General features: G+C 36.3%; 2 protein-coding genes and 1 long non-coding RNA gene across 4 annotated transcripts in view; 2 read left to right on the top strand and 1 right to left on the bottom strand.

The window, feature by feature from the left end:
- Positions 1–108: 108 nt before the first annotated feature.
- Positions 109–6,202, top strand: LOC126973423 (uncharacterized). Of its 2 annotated transcripts, XR_007731343.1 has the most exons (5): positions 109–276; positions 1,429–1,440; positions 3,704–3,838; positions 4,344–4,449; positions 6,127–6,202. It is a non-coding gene; the product is annotated as an uncharacterized LOC126973423 (long non-coding RNA). The 2 variants fall into 2 exon arrangements; XR_007731344.1 differs by lacking the exon at positions 1,429–1,440.
- Positions 6,203–8,934: 2,732 nt separating this feature from the next.
- On the bottom strand, positions 8,935–11,746 carry LOC126973409 (uncharacterized). The gene is made up of 2 exons (XM_050820671.1): positions 11,545–11,746; positions 8,935–11,387 (listed from the first exon to the last, which is right to left on the bottom strand). The coding sequence occupies exon 2, from the start codon at positions 11,372–11,374 to the stop codon at positions 10,559–10,561; it is 816 nt and encodes a 271-aa protein (XP_050676628.1). The 5' UTR covers positions 11,375–11,387; positions 11,545–11,746; the 3' UTR covers positions 8,935–10,558.
- A 1,293-nt stretch (positions 11,747–13,039) lies between these two features.
- LOC126973383 (uncharacterized) overlaps positions 13,040–21,000 on the top strand; it is a 31,272-nt gene continuing 23,311 nt past the window's right edge. Inside the window, exons 1-4 of the mRNA XM_050820628.1 lie at positions 13,040–13,911; positions 17,230–17,354; positions 18,541–18,656; positions 19,913–20,029. Of these exons, the coding sequence (XP_050676585.1) occupies positions 13,492–13,911; positions 17,230–17,354; positions 18,541–18,656; positions 19,913–20,029 (778 nt within the window). The 5' untranslated portion in view covers positions 13,040–13,491. The remainder of the gene's footprint in view (positions 13,912–17,229; positions 17,355–18,540; positions 18,657–19,912; positions 20,030–21,000) is intronic.

The following is a 21,000-nucleotide window of genomic DNA, read 5'->3' as shown; positions in this document are numbered from 1 at the left end:
ATGATGGTAGAAGAAAAAATATACAACCTCGAATGCATTGAAACTCGTACTTATAAATAAATAAAAAAAGTGAATTGTCAATATTATAATATTCTAAAATATCACAGAACGATATTAAAACGCGATGTCAGATCCATTGATTTTAATGCGTTATTTTTTTATGTGATTTTTTATATTGAATTCAATAATAAAATTCAAAATTATGTCTTTATACGTTTAGATTCTAAGGAAATTTTTTGCATTTTTTTTAACAATGGGCCGATGTTGCAGAAGGAAGTAAGTTTAACATAAATTTATAACAAGTTTGTGTGCGTAGTAACGCGTAGAAGAAAAGTCTCCGTACGAAACGAATGAAAAACTATAAAACCAAAGTTATGGTAGTTGTAGACAATAGTTTTTAATTTTATTGTTATGGATGAGGACTAATGAGCGTACGGGTCACCAGGTGTTAAGTGATCAGCGCCGCCCACGTTCTCTTGCAACACCAGAGGAATCACAAGGTGCCCATGTCGTATCATCCTGGAAACACCGTACAAGGAAGCTCATTCTACAGCTTTCTTCAGAGAAAGGTTGTGGGTGTATGCTACACATCCAGATGGTTGGGATCTTAAACTTAGCCTTTGTCTAAACAAAAAAAACGTGCAAGAGAAGAACATCTCTATCGGAGATACAGCAAGAAAAAAGAAAAACGAATCTTTTGTTATTGTAACTGATTTTGATTGACAAGTTGTAAACAGTCAGCCACTCTTGGCATTAGTTCCTTAGTATTTTGAATATGAAAACCACAAGCTTAAGGCACATATCAACATAATAGATTTGGTTATATATTATCGGTCTGTCCGATCGGCAATACCCTATAGGTATCCTAAGGCTGTGATCTATCTTTAGAGCGTACTTACTTATGCTGGGTCGCACCAACTAACTTTAGCAATAACAAACATGTTAAAGTACAGTTCAAGCAGAAAATGTGTTGCACCCTATGTCTATGTGTTGTCTTTCTTATTTCTTGTTACTACAAGTCATTTTTACAAAGTTTTATTACGCAACCCAGCATTTCAGTTTCAAACTTTCGAGACTGGCTCGAGTACGCCCACTTGGGCGTAGTATTAGATGCCGCACTTTGTGACTACGCCTGCGGTACCTAGTTGGAGCGCAGCGGAGACCAATCTTTAATCTAAGGTTGCACCATTTGATAATTTGTAGATGCCGTCATAATTTTAACTGTTAACCGTAACCGTCCAATCTTCGCCGGTTAAAGCTATTGTTAATGTTAAATAGCGACCTGTCAAAAGTTTCAAATAAATATTCGATACTGACTTGATATTTCACTTTTTATCTTTTACTTTGCCAAGTAATAAATCAAAAAAATCAAATCAAAATGGTAGCCCTAATTGTATGTTATAATGATTTGTTTTTGGGTTGTTTCAGAATGTGCAGAACGTAAGTACACAATACATTGCTTAAGGCTTTCAAGGTGTTTGTTTCAATCCAAAACTGCAAGCGATACCTCGATTGGACTTGTCACCTGTTCTAAGGTGTAAGATGTCTCAGAAATCATTTGAAAAAAATTTGTAATTTTAAGTAATATCCCTCACTTCTGATATTAAATATACAATTTTAATTTGTACCAAAATTCATGGACGATGCGGCACTAGAACCTGCTCCTCTCGGGTTCCGTCCGAGCGCTCTTACCAACTGACCCAATCGTACGAGTAACGCATCGATCTTAATCTAAAATTAAAATTACTTTACAGTTGATAACTTTTTCAACACCAATAATTTTATATTAGGAAATTGACATAAGATGTCGTTCTTGCAAACCAACAAATCATAAACCTGAGTGTAGAATAAGACATGCCAGTACCGCATTGTCCATGAATTTTGATACAAATTAAAGTTTTCATATCACCTTTATTGGACAACACGGACAACTAAAACTTTCTGATTCTATGACCCTCTTTCTGGGGTGGGTCCTTCATATCTAAGGATCGTGGTCAGCATTAGGTCTGCACCTGCAGCGGATATTCTGTCTCCACCTGTTTCTGTCCAGCGTCTCTTACAACCGTGGAGAATTAGGAATTTTGGTTTTTTGTCTTTGTCAAATTATGAAAGATTACGTTGTCTGCATATATCTTACCTATACATGTACCTTGATGCCTTGTTTAATATCGGAATGTTGGGTGATTGCCGATTCCGCTATCATCTGAAAGGCAAAGCCAAATTGGGGACCAAAAATACGCGCGACAATAGCTTCAAGTCGATATTCTGGTGCTCTATACGGCGCAGGTACAGCTAATTATTCTCTTCTCTGGCCAGGTGCACCCCAGTTTCAGCTCAGAACCATTAGACCGCGTAGAACGCAGACCTGATGCAATAGACGGGGACCCAGTAGTCTGTGAACAAGTAGATCACTCTGTGTTGTGCGTCTTCTAGGATTTCATCACGGAGAGTGTTACAAAGAGCTGTTGGACCTGATTTCTGTCGCCGAATTTCACCATTGCACTATTCGCCATAAACTAAGATATCTTGCTAATTATTTTTGCATGTGCGTCAGGCGTTCCTTAATAGTGCTATTTTAAGGAATAGACAATGGTAATCTGTGGATTGAGCTTACTTGCGCGGTGCTTCTGGATCGATGCGACTTTTAAAAACAGCACGTACACTCACCATTAAGGCTTACGGGTTGCTGGTCCGTGTGTGATCCGTACGTTCGCATCACGTCCTCCTTTTCCTTAAAAAGGGGTTACTTCCAGTAAGATATGTTGGACAGCTCCTACATATATTGCTATGCAGACGACTGCACTGGTGATGCCGTATACGTCTCTCTCGGGAAATCGTCGACCAGTGCCGGAAGAAACTTGTCTTCTATCGAGTCCTCTCTCGAAAAGGTCGAGGAATGGAAAAAAAACTAACCTTGTTCAATTTAGCCCCCACAAGACTCAAGTTTGCGCGTTTACAACTTTAAACTCCACTTGTTGTGTCACCGCTCTTCGACACCTCTCTTAAAGCGTCACCTAGAATCGGAATACTGGGTCTCGAAAAATCAAATGGGCTTTGAGGAAGCTGGGCGTCATTATTCATTAATAGTGCACGAAAATACTTCAATATATCATATAATATAATAATATCTCGGAGAGCGTTCCGAAGAGCTGTTTCACCTGTTTTATGCCGCTGACTTCCACCTTAGGACGAGACACCACAAATACGGATATGATCTCCACCATCTGGAAGTGTGGTGTGGCGGTCCTTCACAGTAAGGCTCAAGGAACTTTCTTTCCACGTACAACAAAGCTGTGAAATCAGCTCCTTGTGCGATGTTTCCGGGACGATACGACGTGAGTACCTTCAAAAAAGCGCGTACACCTTCTTTAAAAAGTAGGAAATTCTTCCGTCATCGTCCTAGTCAGATGGGTTATCGACGATTCGTCCACGATATATCGCGTATCGTCTTTTTCGCGCGCTTCAACCCTGAGGAAACTCAATAGTTACGAGCAGTAAGTACGATTAGGTCGTAGTATACGCAAAAATATCAATGTATTATGGAGTCCACCGCAGCTGCAAACTAAGTACGATTTGAAATAAATCTTATTGTCAGGACATTAAAGTAGCTATTTCGTTAAATTTATTTCTTTAGTGTTGACTGTGTGAAGCCTTGTACTATTTATTCTGTGGTCACATATAACATGGTTGTGTGTTTGTATAGTCGCTGCAGATCCCGCAGTGGACGATTCAAGCGGTGCAGCTCTGGTGACAGGAGGTACAGGGTGCGACAGCGGTGCTGCCGACGTAAACGAGCCTGCCGTAGGAGGTCTAGATCTCGTCGTAGACGCTCAAGGAGGTAATATATCGCAATCGACAGAGTTCTAACAGAGATTTGGATAATTTTTTTACTGAACACTTTGTCATTGCGCGGCGTTGTATTCAAAGCGCGGTCGAAACACAACTGAACGAAAACTCTGCCTAATAGATGCGTAGGCAGAGTATTGCTTCAGACAATTTTTGAGCGTGATTATTAGTCTTCTTGTTTATTGTACTTAAATATGAACACTGTTTTTTTTGTCAATTAGCCATTTAGGCAACTTTCTGTGGTAAGTTTTTTAATTCTAGCAATAGATGAATGAAATACAAATATTTGATTGAAAACTATAATGTAGTTCTGGGACAGTGGCCATAAACTAGTGTATGCTGTATTCGGGCGAAACAAGGATTTAATTAAATGACATTATAAAGTATTATTGATGCCTTTTTAAATACATATATGATCATTCAATACATGACTGATACATAAGATTATCATGACATGAGTGATGTGACTCAAACTGTATATTTGATGTGTTTTTTAGACCAAAATATACGTGGCGCTGCCGTTCGCGAAGCGGTAAATTCAAAATATGCCGCTACTGCGACCGGAGGTACAAACTACGGAAACGTTCGGGGTCCTAAATTGTGGTTAGTATGACTATGTATGTTTTTTGTCTTTGACTATTTAGCATAATCACCATGGGTGCCGGCAATTGGGTGCCAGGGGGTGCACTTGCACCACTTGGGAATCTCGAGGAATTATTGAAATAAAAAGCCGTCTGTTGGAAATTATTTTTTTATTCACAATAATTAGTAGACAAGAATTACACAATTGTCATTTAAAAAGCAACTGCAGCCGGCGGGGTTTTTGACCGATCTTATTAATGACGTTTTCTATAAAGTTATCTTTTTGTCCTTGGTTATCTTGCCTCGGTGGACACTTAACCAGCATAATCCAGACAGTCGCTCGTCGCCTGTTGTGGACCTATTCCAAGTTTTTACTCTTCTCAGTGTGCAAAAAGATCTTTCTACTGTGCACGTTGTGACGGTTAGACTAAGACAATCTTGATCGCTTATGCTACCGAAGGAAAGAAAACTTTTGCCTCGTCGATGTAGTCTATAACATGTTTTTCATATCGATTAACTCCACAGATATTATTTGCCGCTGGCTGTGGATATTTCCACATTTCAAACCAAGTTGTGATTTCTGAAATAAAATTAGGTAAAAGATCGCCATACAATTTTTCAATGTCTTTTGCATTTTTTTTATAATCTATGTCTCTTTCACATTTATGAACTATGATTGACTTTGACAAGAGTCGGTCTCTTTCGCACTGCTTAGAAACTGTATTGCGCTTTCTCTGTTAAGTTCATCCCATTTATGCTGGTGCTATCTGGTCCACCAACTTAGAATTTTTCAACCATTTTCGACCGTCGCGAACAAATGGGTGTGGGCCGTGACGACTTGTACAGATGTATCAGAAATTTGTAAATGTCTCGAACATAAAATAAACCGGGCTACAGATGTTTGATTCCGAATAAAATTTCTTGTTAACAATCATATACGGCGAAGATTGTAAGAAAAATAAAATCTGCACCACCTGGAAATTATTTCTTCCGGCGGCCATGATACTCACATTTCGCCATCAATTTTTAAACGTCTATAAGGTTCGATTGACAATAATGTCTTGAAATTTCTTCTTAACACTAAGTAAAAAACAATGTGTTTATCTTATAGCCTAAAAAGATGGTTGTATTTGATCGGACCAACCCATCAGACGCGGTCCGGTCCATATTCAATGGTATTTCGCATTGTCCTACAAACGAAATTATTATTATTAACGTCTGGACCGTATCGAGTACGACGCCGGACCAATTGGTGCGAGCTTTATTTAGAACACAGCATAAGTTATTTATTTACGCTCAAAGTTGTTAAGATTCTTGTTGTAATATAGAAGTTTCGACGCCTATAACTTTTAACACTTTTTTTTTTCTTTTTTGTTTCCATACGGCGCTAGATAATAATCCAAATAAATATTACTTTTCGTTTTAAACGTCCACATCACTGGGTGACATTACTTACACACACATGGGCGACCCATGTAGCCCAGTGGTTAGTGACCCTGTGTTTAAGTTAGTATATTTTATTAAATATATCATTGTCTTGTACCCATAGTACCGACTATGCCTAGTTTGGGTCAAGATGATAGAATTGTTGGTACAGTCAAATATCCTGCTAAGTAATTTAAGATAGGGCGCCCTTAAGAATAGTATTGCAGTTTTTTGTAGCTTGACAAATAAAATTTACCTTCTTTTTGCTTTCAGATGTTTTGGTGTGCGTCTGCTTTCTACATATATAAATTGTCTGTGATGTTTTATAGTAATATATTGTGGTCTTTTACTTGTTGTTTTAATACATCATACTTGAGCCGTCTTTCTTTTTTTATATAATAAAATGAACATCAATTATCAGCCTTATCGACGATAAACGAAATAAATATATATATAGTAATAAAAATCTTATTTTGCAAATTGAAAAACGGTTCATCGGTCCGAAAGATTGAACGATTTCTGGCCGTTTAAAGTTGGTCAAAATCGCGCCCAAATGAGTCGGTTACAAACAAACAGGTGACGCTAATAAAAAGCATGTAAAAATATTTAACTGTTTTAGTTGTCAGCAACAAACACGACAGATGTGTCGATCTATATCCATAAATCTCGCGTGATGACGCGAGATTTATGGATCTTGTAAATTATTTTTTATAATATAAGATGGGGCAAGCGGGCAAGAGGCTCACGTGATGGGAAGGGGTGAGGCAGCCGACCATGGACATCCGCAAACACCAGGGGTTAACAGATGCGTTGCCAGCCCTTAAGGCGACACTAAATGCCGGCGACCTAGAGCGATATGAGTTCACGGCTCCTATGTAACAAAGCCAATATTTTCAAAATTCTTGCATCGAAAATGTAACATTTTAACAGGCCCAAACAGTTTAATTGCTTACAATTCTCATTATTGTTTACTAATCTGAATAAATGTACCTACACAAAAAAAGTAAAAGCTATAAGAACAACTTTTATGAGAGTAGTATACTAAACAAATGCATCATGCCGAGAAATAACTTGTATACCTGCAAAGAAAACTGGTAGTTCGTAATAGCTCTGGAGTGTTAACTTTAACCAACAGCAAGCATTAGCAACCTACAAGTAAGACTTAAGGGTATGTGTAACAGGATAAAGTTGTACTCATAGCTCCAAATGCTATATTTTCACCACAAAACTTGTCTAAAAACACCTTGTTTTGCGGGTTTTCTGTTTACCCTTCGCCTTAAGTTGGGAGTATGCTCTTTGCTTGAAGGTCCCTAACTCGTATCGGTTCGGGAAAACTGCAGCCGGTTATTGGTTCCATAAAGTGGCTGTGCGAGTTAAGAAATTCCTCGCAAAACGCTCGGTTGTAGAATGCCAGACGCGAGCAATTTGCGGGTGGAATTCCTCATTTTGACGTGATGTCCGCTGTGGAATTCGACTATGGTCTTAAACCGAACAACTGCTCCGAGCATATTCCCCGTGATATATGCGGTAGAAGATGCAGGTGCACGATATCTCTACGCAACGCCAAAAAATCAAGCCGATCGGAGATGTCTTGATCGAGCCATTCTTCCTTCATAAAAAGGCATACAGGGCATTTATCTTCTCAAAATTGATTCCTTTAGAATTCTTCTTGATGTCATTTCTAATACACTAGACACTACTACCGCTTCGAAAACAAATGGCGCTCTGACAGAGAAGCGGCGCAAGAAACTCTACCAGCATTATTTTTGGCGCTCTTTTTAATCAAATATACAATATTGTACTGTCAATGCAATGCAATCTAGGACTAGATTATGATTATTTTATATATATTGCTTTTGCTATAAAATAATTATAACCTAGTCCCAGGCTGTCGGATCACTGAGATATTCAGATGTGGAGTAGTAGGATTTACGACAGAGCCATTTTTTAATAAAACTTTTAAATTTATTTTTAGATAATGCCTGAACAGTGCCTGGGACTTTATTATAAATGTGTATACATTTACCCTTAAGGCGAAGAGTAAGCAGAAAACACGCAAACATGGTGTTTTTAGTCAAGTTTTGTGGTGAAAGTATAGCATTTCGAGCTATGAACAATACTTAATCATGTTACACATATCCTTAAGTCTTATTTGTAGGTTGCTAATGCTTGCTGTTGGTTATAGTTAACACTGCCGAGCCTTTTTGAACTACCACATTTCTTTCAAGTTATACAAGTTTTTTGGCATGACGTGACGCATTATTTTGGTACTTCTCTCAGAAAAGCTCTTATAGCTTGTACTTTTTTGTGTAGGTTCATTTATTCAGATTAGTAGTGAATAACGAGGATTGTAAGCATATAAACTGTTTTCCACCCAAGAATTTTGAAAATATTGGCTTTGTTACATAGATGGCGGGCCGGCAGCCGTGAACTCATATCGCTCAGGGTCGCTGGCATTTAGTGTCGCCTTCAAGCTATTTTATGTACCTATCTTATGAAGCCTACTAGAATTAGTTACAAGCAATCCCTCATTTCTAGTGTTATAATAATGAATATCGCTCCTGTGATTCCTCTGGTGTTACAAGAGATTGTGGGCGGCGGTGATCACTTAACAACAGGTGACCTGTACGCTCGTTTGTCCTCCTATTCCATAAAAAAAAAATCATTAAGAGCAAAAAGGTGACGATTTTTGTGAACGTATATTAAATTTTCATAAATGTACTGACAATGAACAGTCAAAATATTTATTTCTTACTTGTACACTAATCTAGCGGTCGCAACATTCGTGTACTTCTCTAATCTTTCTAATGGCATATGCCACAGAGCTGAGTCTATCTGCTAGTTGGGCAATATGTGTGATGGGCAATCTTAGAATTATATTGACACATACTGTAGCATAACGCAACTCTATCGACATCATTTTAGGACAAGGCAGAGTTAAATTTAAACATTTTTTTTCTACCCTCTAAACAGAAATTATTATGGATTTTTTTAATGCATTTTTAAATGAACTTACACATTAAAGACAGCAGCCTAGCTTTGGACGAAGTCACTGGCAGTGGCTAGTAAATAATTAAACAGTTTCAAGTGAATAAAATATTTATTTGGTCCCATTGTATAGCTACATAAATATCTAATAATTTTTGACACTATAGTCTATAGCACCGAAACCTTACAATCTATATGTTAGTATTACAATAAATATATTCCGAGAGTTAATGCATTTAATTTTATTTATATATTATATTTCTACTACTTACTAATACAGTTGCGCTTAGATAATTTATACGTCTAGATAGACTGTGACAGCTGTGAACACGCCAAAAAAAATAGCGGCGAACGGTTAGCCTCTATTTTCAGCAACGCACAAACAGTAAAACAAAGTGACCAACGTATCGAGAGTGTAAGACGTGGCTGTCGTGCACACTAAAATAATTGACCTGCCGGGCTTGCATTTGCACCACGAGTAAATTATCTCTACGCATTTTCTCGTCTTATCTAGATATTATGTCGATGGACACTAACATGGTTGCATGCTTACTTTGCTTGCATACAATTTTATCGCATACATAATTTTGTCGCAATTAATCAAATTTTGACATTTAAAATAGAGTGATGTGTCGTCCTACAATTTTGTGATTTCATCCGTTACTTAGACTGTTAGAATTCTCTGGCTGTTAGCAGCAAGAGGGTTATATAGACATATAAATCATCTTAACAAGTCAAGTTTATGCAGCAATGAACACAAATTTATCTATCATGCACATTATTATCTCCTACTGAAATTACAATTTGATGTAGATTTCCAATGAATTTGTCGGGTTCTTTACGAAAATCATATTATCTGTAATATATCGAGTTGTTATTTTCCCAACTTCCCAATAAATTAATCATCAATTTAATAATAATAAAACAAATAATTGTTTTTCTCTCGAGTCTTAGCAATACAATCATAACATCCTCTATTTTCCAAGTTTATTGCTGATTAAATGGAATTTAAATATATTATTTATTTAAACTAAACAAATCTTGTAACTATAGTAACTGACCCAGCAAACTTATTGCCATATATATGGCTTTGGTATGAAATTAAAGAATACCAAAGGATACAACCATTCTGCAAAAATGCTAACTATATTAAAACATTTTTTTCAATTTGTGCTTCCTTAAGACATGCATAGTATAAATCTAGAAAAGATTTCCACCTATATATTGACTCATGATGATATCTCTGGAACCATAAAGTGTAGACTTGATTTTTGGTAGGAATATTCATTTCCCCGAGTAGAGGTGATCTAAGAATGCCACTTACATCCGCTCATGCTAAAAGTAAGTGTTTTCATGACGGCATGACAACATCTGTCAGGTCACCTAATAAGTAATAAAACTTATCACACAATATTAAAATATATTTTCAGATCTGTACGGATCGATAATATAATTACATGTAGTACAAACATGGGCATAATTTTTTCTCACTCCAATAATAAAAGTGGAAATTATTGTCGATTTGTAAGCTTCAATAGGCACACAGCACTTTATTTAACACTCTGGGTAAAGTTGCCTTTGGTAAAGTTTAACAAAAAAAAAATTTGTGTCTTATTATAAACCATGTCTTCAGAGAAGTCTTCATTTAGGTAGTGCTTTTTTTATGAATTACGATAATATTACACTATCTAATATCAATGTCAGAAATGTCCTATATTCACTCATTTTTCCATACAAATCCACTCAATCTAAAAATCCCCATATAGTCCCAATTGAATATCCGTTCCCCTCCAGCACCGCCACCCGCTCCAGCAACAACAACTAATGGCATAAAGTGTTCAGCTGCTCTCGGCGGATGCGCCTCTCTTGCTCCAGATTGCTTATCCCAGGATGAAAACTTTTCCCTTCTCTCATCATTACTTGCAGTACAAGCATTGTTTAAGAAATTGTCAAAATCTTCATTTACAACTGTTCTATCATATTCCCCAGATCTAAATTCTCGCATGTTATGATATGACATTCCGGAACCGACTATTGCTATTCCACTCTTACGGTACTTATACAAGGCTTCACCGAGTTTGTAATGCTTGTTAGCATCTTGATTTGTTAACACAGATATTTGTATAATAGGAATATCAGCTCCGGGATTCATAAGCAACATTGGTACAAAAACACCATGGTCCCAACCTCTTTTCGGATCTAATTTGGACTCTATACCAGCATCGGTTAACGTTTTATGGATATCTTGTGCCAATTCAGGATCACCAGGCGCACTATATTTATATTTATACGACTCTGGAGGAAAGCCATAGTAATCAAAGTATAAGTCATGATGCTTGCTTGAAGATATTGTTACCACATCTTCCTCCCAATGAGCAGTGACAAGTATTATAGCTTTCAATTCCTTGAAATTAACATACTTATTTACTTCGTGTCGCAGGAATTCTGTCAATGCTGTGTGACTTTTGTCACCTAATAGAGGCATAGGTCCACCGCCGTGATTAACAAATATTGCTGGTGCGAGAATTGCCATCTTCTTAAAACTACTGAAATGTCGAATTATGTTCATGGACAATAATGACATAAACACAATGAAAACTATTTGGACAAGGATTGAGAGCGTATTAAGCACAAGCATGTAGATGAAATCATTAAGTTCACACTCTACAAGAGCAATTATATTTCATTATTATAATAACTGACCTTGCTTTATGTACGAAACAGTAAGCCTAGTTAGTTTTTAATAGTTTCTTTGTTATGTAAACTAATTAGCAAAGAGTTAATACAGCACTTAAAAGTTAAGATCCTCCACGTAACAAAAACCCGAAACTAAAGAATTTATTATACACTGACTAGCAAAATAAATTAGTAATCGTTATCAGTTTCAGTATCAGCCTCGGTAGGTATCAGCTGTCAAAGAGAATTTAAACACAGCTGTTATCACCTTTGAGTTTTGACATTAGCCTTCTTTTGTTCGGAATATTACGACCTGGTTGATTGATAGCTATGACTTTTCAGCCAAGAATATTAGTCTGTGTTAACTGATACTGTCTGAGTAAAATATTATTACACTCAGTTTAACTGCCTTACCGCCAGCTGCACAAAGCATTTAATATAAAATTAATGTTTCGTTAAATCACATGCAATCTTTGACTGTCAAAATGAAAAAGAGTATACTTGCATAAATTTTAATACCGTGTGAAGGTGGAATTCGGTGGCTGATTAAACAGCTGTTCCGAATTATTCCCGTGATAGATAGGTAGAAGCGGTAGAAGACATACAACGAAGTGACGTCTCTACGCAACTCTCGGAGCAGCTTTATCTTAAGCAACTCTTCGATGCACACGGTCAAATGGTTCGTGCTTTACTTTTCGAAGCCAACTTGGCTTTGCCATCGAGATGGCCGCGGAATTTGCAATCGCTCGTGATATAAAGACCCGATTCTAGACGAGGCTTTAAGAGCGATAATACGACAAATGAGGCTTTTTAGTGGTAAACGCCCAAAATCTTATGGGTGTGAAATTGAATAAGGTTCATTGTAATCCATTCCGCAACCTTCTCAAGAGACAGGCACTGGTCGATTATTTCTCAAGCGAGACCTGCATGGCCCGAACGTTCGGGAGAGGTCGTGGGTTCAGTCTCGCATAGTTCATAAATTTTGATTTTAAATTTAATTTTCTGTAATTAATCACTTATTTGAGGGTTATCACTTTAAAAATAACAAATTAAATATCTATTATACATGTAAATAGATGCGAGAAACTAATATTCAACCTATGTCTCTATTGTTAAGGTCACAGAATGGATAATAAGATGAAAATATTGAATCTTATTCTTACTATATAGTTGACATACTCTGGTGTTTTCCGAGGGAGGTAATCACGTATTAGTTAGCTTCTAGCTTCATATTATGACCAGCTTTCGCATAACTACATATTTTTGTTATCGCTCAATTAGACTTATATCATCAATTAAAAATAGTAAGAAAAATAGCTTCAATAGAAAGCATAAAAATATTATCAAACAGAAATAGTAGGTATTCTGTTCCAGGCTTAACCTGCATTTATGACCGATTTTTGATTTGCTATTTCCATTTAGAATACTTAATTCAAGCATTTGATTTATTTTCACGTTCATTTGCTCTCATATGGAACAACACAATACAACAGCCAAATATGTCAAATGTTGGTTGTCTGAGCAGATTCCTGAAATAAGTGCCGGAAAAAACGTCGTAACACTACTATAATTTCTGATATATTTTCAATTTTCAAACTAAAATAATTGGTGATAAATTAGAAAGAGACAATTATATACTTCGTGACCTATTTGCGACTATTTCACGATGTTGACGATTTTCGAAACACGATTGCAAATGGCGTCTTCTGTTTCGTGAGCTGTCCTTTTCGCACAGGCCGTTTTCAGTAAAATTGTTATCAAATCATATCAACAAATAAATTGAACATTGTTTATATAAAACATCTTTTACTTTTTTTTCAACTTGAATTGTATTTATTACTTTTTAAGTCGGAAACAATTAGTGGACCGCGCGTACAATGACTTCTGGGCGAGGCAAAACCATTGAAACTGAAATGTGTATTTATTGCCTAGCGTATTTTCGTGTGAAACTAGTGAATTAGTATAAGTGTGAAAATGGACAAGAAATCCAAGAAAAAAACTGTGATTAAGCGTAAAAGTGACGAGCAGGCTGAGAGTGAAAAGAAAAAAATGGTCAAAAACGAGGATGAGAAAAACAAAGTGGAAGTTGTGAATCAAGTTATAGAAGTACCCGTGGAACAGGGCCAGCAAATTGTCCATACAGGGCAGTTGGTTGAAGGGAATTTTGAGCAGCCCGTGTTTGTAAATATGAAGGGCGAGCCAGTTCAATTGGGGCCTAACACAGTGATCCTTTATGAGCAAAGCGGGAATCCTTCGAACTTCGCGTTCGGTGGTATGTGGACTATGGATTCTTCTGGTAGGATTGTGATGGCTGAGACAATTTACGATGTGAAAGGAGAACCAGAGGAAGAGGGTAATTCATCTTTTGTGCAAGCTACACCTGAAGTAAACAATGTAAGATAAGTTATAGTTTATCATATATTTACATAAATTCTTATAAAAAACATTTTAAAGAGGAGTTTTAAATCTATGTCATTTCATTCTTTGAGCACCATGTGAAATTTCACTTCATTTTGGTTTATGGGTATAAAACACTACACTATCTGGGATATTTACATTTACCCCAGAATTAATAGAAATAAAAGAAAACATGTTTCATTTGGAATATACCTATGTATCACAATATCATATCACAATATATGTGACATAGTCATGATAAAATTTTAAAACAATTTTTTTTGAATGATGTGGTACTCAAACCCGCAACCTCTTGCATTCCATGCGAGTGCTCTCCCAACTGATCTAACCATTTGAGTGACGTATTGTTGATCAAATCTTGTGTGTGTTGTTCAACTCTCAGATTTTGGTTTTTCAAGTTCGAGTCCGAATGATGCATCATTCATAATTTTTTTTTGTGTAATTATGATACTTAATTATAATATCGTCTTTTATTCCTGCAAAATCATAGACATTTTGGTATCCATATAATTAATTGTCCATATTCTCTAAGAGACTAACAAAAATGTGAATATCTCAGTTTTGTAATGAAATTCGCAAGTATGACCTATGTCTGAGATGGTAGTAATAGCACCTGGCTCTGTACAAAGTTTCCCCACAATCCTTTAAGATTTTGAAGTGTTGTGTGCATTGATTTATATAATGGGCTCTTACAATCACAATGAGCTGTGGTGACATCCTACCATCCAGTGAGCCTTGTGATCATCATCATCATCGAGCGGAAATTCCACTGGACAAAGGCCTCCCCTAAAGATCTCCATGACTATTGGTCCTGCACTGCCCTCATCCGACATATTCTGGCAATCTTGACCAGATTGTCCGTGGTCTTGTGGCCTACAAAACACTGTCAATCATTCAATAATAATTATTCTTAGTTTACCATAGTTCATTAGCTGCAATTACATAAATAAAACATATTCTAGTTATTGGTCTCACATTGAAAAAAACCCTTGAGAATTGAGCAACCATTAACATCACCTTTACCAAGTTGAATCGTCTTGATTAAAACTTAATCTGTTGATCAAGTGATGTCTACAGTGTGCCTATTTTGAGTGAAAAAGGCCCTTTTTAACCGACTTCAAAAAGGAGGAGGTTATCAATTCGATCATATTTTTTTTGTATGTATGTACACCGATTACTCTGAGATTTATGATCAGGTTTACATAATTCTTAAATTTGGTCCCATAAAAATTTTACACAGTTTGGCCCAGTAGTTTTCATTTTATGATCATTTATATGAAAATTTTCATCTACCTGGATGACATCATTGGTTTCTGTGTACAGCTTTTTTCGGAGTTTTCATTAGGTTGATTATATATTACTACTAGCTGACCTGGCAAACATTGTTTTGCCATATAAATTATATATGTAAACCTTCCTTGAGCTTCAACGAATCTATTACAAAAGATTTCATTGAGATCAGTTGAATAGTTTAGGCGTTATTAGGAAACATACAAACATACATTCTCTTTTATATATATATAGATAGATTAACCGACACTAAAACGTAAAAAATTATAAATAAACTACGTTTAGAAAAACAGACTTCAAAAACTGTATCAAATAATTAAAAATTTAAATTATTACACTTCTAATGCAATTGTTTACCTTTAATATTAACACAATACTATTATTTGTATGTGCTACATATTGATAGCTTTGAAGTTGGTGCCAAGCCGAATGTAATAGTAAGTACCTACACTCGCCACGCGTGACTTTGAGCGGGAAAGCTTCGTCTAGAACAAAACAACCCAAGCAGACAGATACGCGTGGCCAGACAACCTTACTAACTACAGTAAGTAAGCTGTTTATAATATTAAGTTTAATTTTGTTTAGGGCTTGGCACTGACTTCAAAGCTATCAATATAGCACATACAAATAAAAGTATTTTATTAATATTAAAGGTAAAGGATTGCATAAGAGGTGTATTAAATTAAATTTTGAGTTATTTGATAATTTTCAGTTTTTGAAGTCGTTTTTTTTAATCATAGTTTATTTTTTTGAACCTGTAGTATTTACATATGTAAGTGTAAGTGTTCTTATTAATGTTGAATAAATAAACATTTGAATTACATATTGGTATAGACTATGGGTTGTTGAGTCTGCATAGAAGGACCCCACTATTTATTGTTTAGGAAAACACTGGATTCAGGGTGTTTAGTCTGAAGGGTCAACCATGGCTTTTCTTTCTTTACAGTCTACATTGCATACTGTAGGCACTCGAGAAAAAGAGTGGGATGTGTCATTATGGGTTATACTATCTTGTGATAAATATGTGATTAGTCAAACTGGTTCTAGTGACTGTATAATATATATATATATATAAATATGAATTGCTGTTCGTTAGTCTCACTATAAATCCAAAACTGCTGTACCAATTTGGCTGATTATGGTCTTAAATTAATTGTGTAAGTCCAGAGAAGGTTTCGGTTCCATCATGCAGAAATCAAATTAAAATAATAGTTTAAAATTAATAACTAATTAGAATTTTTATATCTTTTTGACTTTCTCAGGAGGTAAGAAATAAACTTAATTTTAGCAAGCTTAACTCTGTTTTGTAAGTAATATTTGCTGTAATAAAAAGGATTCCTTTAGTTTGTTTTAATTTTTACTATACAAAAGTTCAGGTTTTTTATTTATCAATTAAGGCAGTATGAAGTCTGCCGGGTCAGCTAGTATATGATAAAAACTGTCAGTGTATGTGGATATACATCCTATTTTATATGAAACTATATTTAGGCTTTCAATAGCTATACAGGTACTTTCACAGTACAGCCTGTCTCACACCCTGTGTTACAATCAAACAGTGAGGCATGCGAGTGATGTTTTAATAATGGAGAAACATAAAAAAAGCAAATAATATGAAGGTCATTGCAGTCCAAATATATTTTTTTAACTTCCTAAAGACGCTGAAACAATGTCATTTATAGCGATTGACCAAGAGCCAACTGCAAAACTATTATTTGACAAAGAATATGTATGAACATAAGAGTTATTTTTAAAAGATGACTTTATACTAGGTAGGAACAGTTTTAGGTAAAGAAGACAACCCTAATGTTGTCCGAAGAGGCAAGCGTCATGAGATAGAAAGAGAGGTAGGTTCATAGTGTTATACAATCTGAATTGGATCTTATTGTATCTCCTTAAGAGTAAATATTTCTTTGATTTTGTGGAGTGAGCCTTCTTTACTCGTACTATTACACATTATTTGGTATAAGGTGTGAATGTTTTAATTAATTATAATTTCAATTACAGCAGCAACAGGTAGATGAATCTGGCACTACATATCAGCAGTACGAGATCAACAGCAGCTCCCAAGTGGATGGCACCCAAGAATTTGAAGTTGCTATTATTGATAATACTTCTGAAAACAATGTGAGGTAATTGACTTATTTAATATCCGTCCGTTCAAACTATCATTGTGTCAGTACAGTAATCAAATTTGGGACCGCCTGGGCTGGTAGTAGAAAATAACTGATATGCGCAATGGCACAATCAAGTGGCTAGGTGTGTTATCAGTCAAAGTAACTAAACTGCAGTAATTAAATATGGATACGGAAGCAAACACGCATGTGGTGTTGTATCAGAATAGCACCACCCCGTCTTCTCTCATGGGTGTTCTAAGACGTCGTGTCTTGGGGATAAGGGATATAAAGAATGGAGGATGGAGTGGAATCCTCTCGAAAAGCATTAACATCAACCAACCGCCCTGCTAAGCTTGGCGATTATGGCATAACCCCCCATCTGGGACAGGCTTTGTCCAGCAGTGGATGTCTTGCATGATATGGTGATGATGATGAGAGAAGCAATGGCTGGTTCATGCTATCCCTCTTGTAAATGTTTGGGGTATGTTAACTAATTGACATTGAGAACTCTGCTTCTGTGGGCAAATTTAAAGTTATTATCATTTTTTTTTTTTTTGAAAAAGTAGGATAAACGAAAACAGCTCACCTGGTGTTAAGTGACCACTGTCACCCACATTCTCTTGCAACACGAGACAGGAGCATAGCCGGCCTTATAAAAAGGCGCACGCGGCTTTTTTTTTTTTGAAGTTACCCAATTCGTATCGTTCCTAGAAAACTGTGCACTGTGGAGGACCGCCACACATCAGTGGGAGGCTCCTTTGCACAGGATGCCGGCTAGATTATGGGTACCACAACGGCGCCTATTTCTGCCGTGAAACAGTAATGTGCAAGCATTACTGTGTTTCGGTCTGAAGGGCGCCGTAGCTAGAGAAATTACTGGGCAAATGAGACTTAACATCTTATGTCTCAAGGTGACGAGCGCAGTTGTAGCACTACAGAGCTGTTGGGGTTTTTCAAGAATCCTGAGCGGCACTGCATTGTCATGAGCAGGGCGCATCAATTGCTGACCGTCCTGCTCGTCTCGTCCCTTATTTTCATAAAAATAAGAAAAAAATTCATAGATAGTGGGGATGATATCCTAATTTGTGGCGTGTCGTGCGAAGGTAGAATTCGGCGGCAGGAATCGGCTAATACAGCTTTTATTTCAGTAATTGGTTTAAGAAGTTTAATAGTTTATTTAAAAAAAATCTTATTATTTCAGACTGGATACGCAGTTGATTAGCACAGAAGCACAGTTGGTTGCCACAGGGCAAGGTGCAGTCCGTTGGCTGAATCAGAAATATGACTTCGTTGTTCGAAAATTGCAGCTTAACTATGGTAATATTAATTACTGTTGTTTATTTATGACTAGTTGACCCGACAGACGTTGTTCTGTATATAATAAATAAAATACTATTTTTTATGAATTTGTCAATTTTCATAACATCAAGAATTATTTCGTAAAATATGCTCCCTGTTGTTGTAATGAAATTGTTTTACAGCAGACTGTCAAACCGTGCGTCAATAAATTCTCTCACAGAAAATATGTCCATGCAAAACAAATATCGGACGACGGGGGACACATCAAAGGAAAAACAAAATTGTTGATTTTATTTAATTCCGAACACTTTCATATTTATTCACCTTTTAAACCTTCCCTGGACTTCTACAAATAATTCAAGACCAAAATTAGCCAAATCGGTCCAGCCGTTATCGAGTTTTAGCGAGACTAACGAACAGCAATTCATTTATATATATATATAGACAGGACATAGAGGCAGGGAGCCCCCTTAGACGGAAATGAAAATCTCCATTCGACATATTGCATAGTTGAGATCATGAGTTGCACGGCTATTCTTTGAAGTAAGAGTTATAACAGTCATGCTTACTCAAAATTTAATGGACATTTACTATCAGGTTGTCTACATCTTGAGAATTTTTGATGAGATGGAAAAAGTACCACTTAAAATACAGAAAAATTATACTCAATTGAGAAAATAATACCTGCATGTTGTTTTGAACGAACAATTGAACACATGAACATCGTTCAAGTGCTCTTGGACTGGATGTGGTTTGCTCCTCCTTCCTATGACATCCTCGGTCATACCATTTCGCTGTATAGCATACATTTGTGTATGTTATACAGCATTTTCTCTCTACTCTTGAGACTTTTATTAAATTGGTAAATTTACAACGCTGTAAATAGCCGACATAGAATGTTTATGTGATGTTGGTATGGTTATATAAGTAATATGTTATGTTTTTAAAGTGATAACCCTCACTTCTAGGATTAATACACAAATAAAATTTGAAAAACAAAATTTTATGAACGATGCGGGATTCGAACCCACGACTTTCGGTGTTCCGTGCCGGTGCTCTGACCAACTGAGCTAACTGTTCGAGTACCGCCTCTTTATAAAATTCTGTTTGCTTTGTTCAACTCTGCAAATATGCAAATATTGGGGTTGAGGAGGTTATCAACTGTAAAGTAGATTCTGTAGATGAAGCCACAACCTGAGAGTTTATTTGTGGTTATATAAGTGTTTATTTACACATTTATTTTATTTATGTTTGTCTAATTATTTGAATTACAGATGCTGGTGTGAAATTACTGCATAGCCCGTCCGGCTGTTTCCAGTGTCTTTACTACACAACACCGAATATGCAGCTAGCGTTCAATGCTGTGCCACAGTTCTTATGTATTGAAACTGGTATGTCATTTACTAAGTAATTTATTATTACTAGCAATAGACATTGTCCTATTTGTTAGTGGCAGAAATTTATTTTAGTATTAAATTTAATGAAAATTGATTGATATGTAGTTTTTAATTATACTTTAATTGAGAAGATATCAAAGCTTAACAACAATTTACACTTTCAACATTTAAATTGAATTTGGTTTTTACGATAGGCTCGTAATTATTGTTATACTGTTATTATAACAATAATTCCAAACGAAATTGTTCGTTATTGTGTAGCAAGAAGTGCTGATAACACAGAAAACTTTAGACTTTCTAAATAACAACAGTTTTGACTTTGGTCTGGATAAGTTAATAGTGATGGGCAAGGAGTAACCCAAAGGCAATCTACCTGGTGTGTCACACAGAGAACAAGAAAGCCAATCTATATGAATGGAAGCATCCACCTTTTTTATGAGCAAAAGTGACAGGAAAAGCAAGTCAATGCTTGTGTGCAACATCTTTCACACAAACTTAAGATTTTTTTTTTTTCTTTATCTTTAACCACCCTCGATGCTTAGATGCGACGGATGATTGTTAGTAGGTCAAGTGTATTCTCCAATGAGAATATCTACTTATACACACATATAAAATTTGAAAACAAAATTTATGAACGATGCGGGACTCGAACCCGCGACCTCTCGCGTTCCGTTCGGGCGCTCTTCCACTGAGCCAATCGTTCGAGTGACGTTCAACTGTCAAGGTTGCGGTTTCATCTGAAGGATCTACTTTACAGTTGATAACCTGCTCAACCCAATAATATAACTATAAGACATCACTTCATTTATCACGGGGAGTGTTCCGAAGAGCTGTTTAACCTGATTCCTGCCGCCGAATTCCACCTTCGCACGACACGCCACAAGTTAGGATATCATCCCCACCATCTGGATGTGTGGCGGTCCTTCACAGTGCGGTTTTCAAGGAGCTTTTTTCCACATGCTACA

This window comes from Leptidea sinapis, chromosome 29 (assembly GCF_905404315.1).
Source record: "Leptidea sinapis chromosome 29, ilLepSina1.1, whole genome shotgun sequence".
Lineage (NCBI taxonomy): Eukaryota > Metazoa > Arthropoda > Insecta > Lepidoptera > Pieridae > Leptidea > Leptidea sinapis.
This window is presented reverse-complemented; position numbering and strand designations above follow the sequence as displayed.

What these genes read in the sequence shown, in the direction of transcription:
- LOC126973409 (XM_050820671.1), bottom strand. Translation starts at nt 11,374, where the DNA reads ATGGCAATTCTCGCACCAGCAATATTTGTTAATCACGGCGGTGGACCT.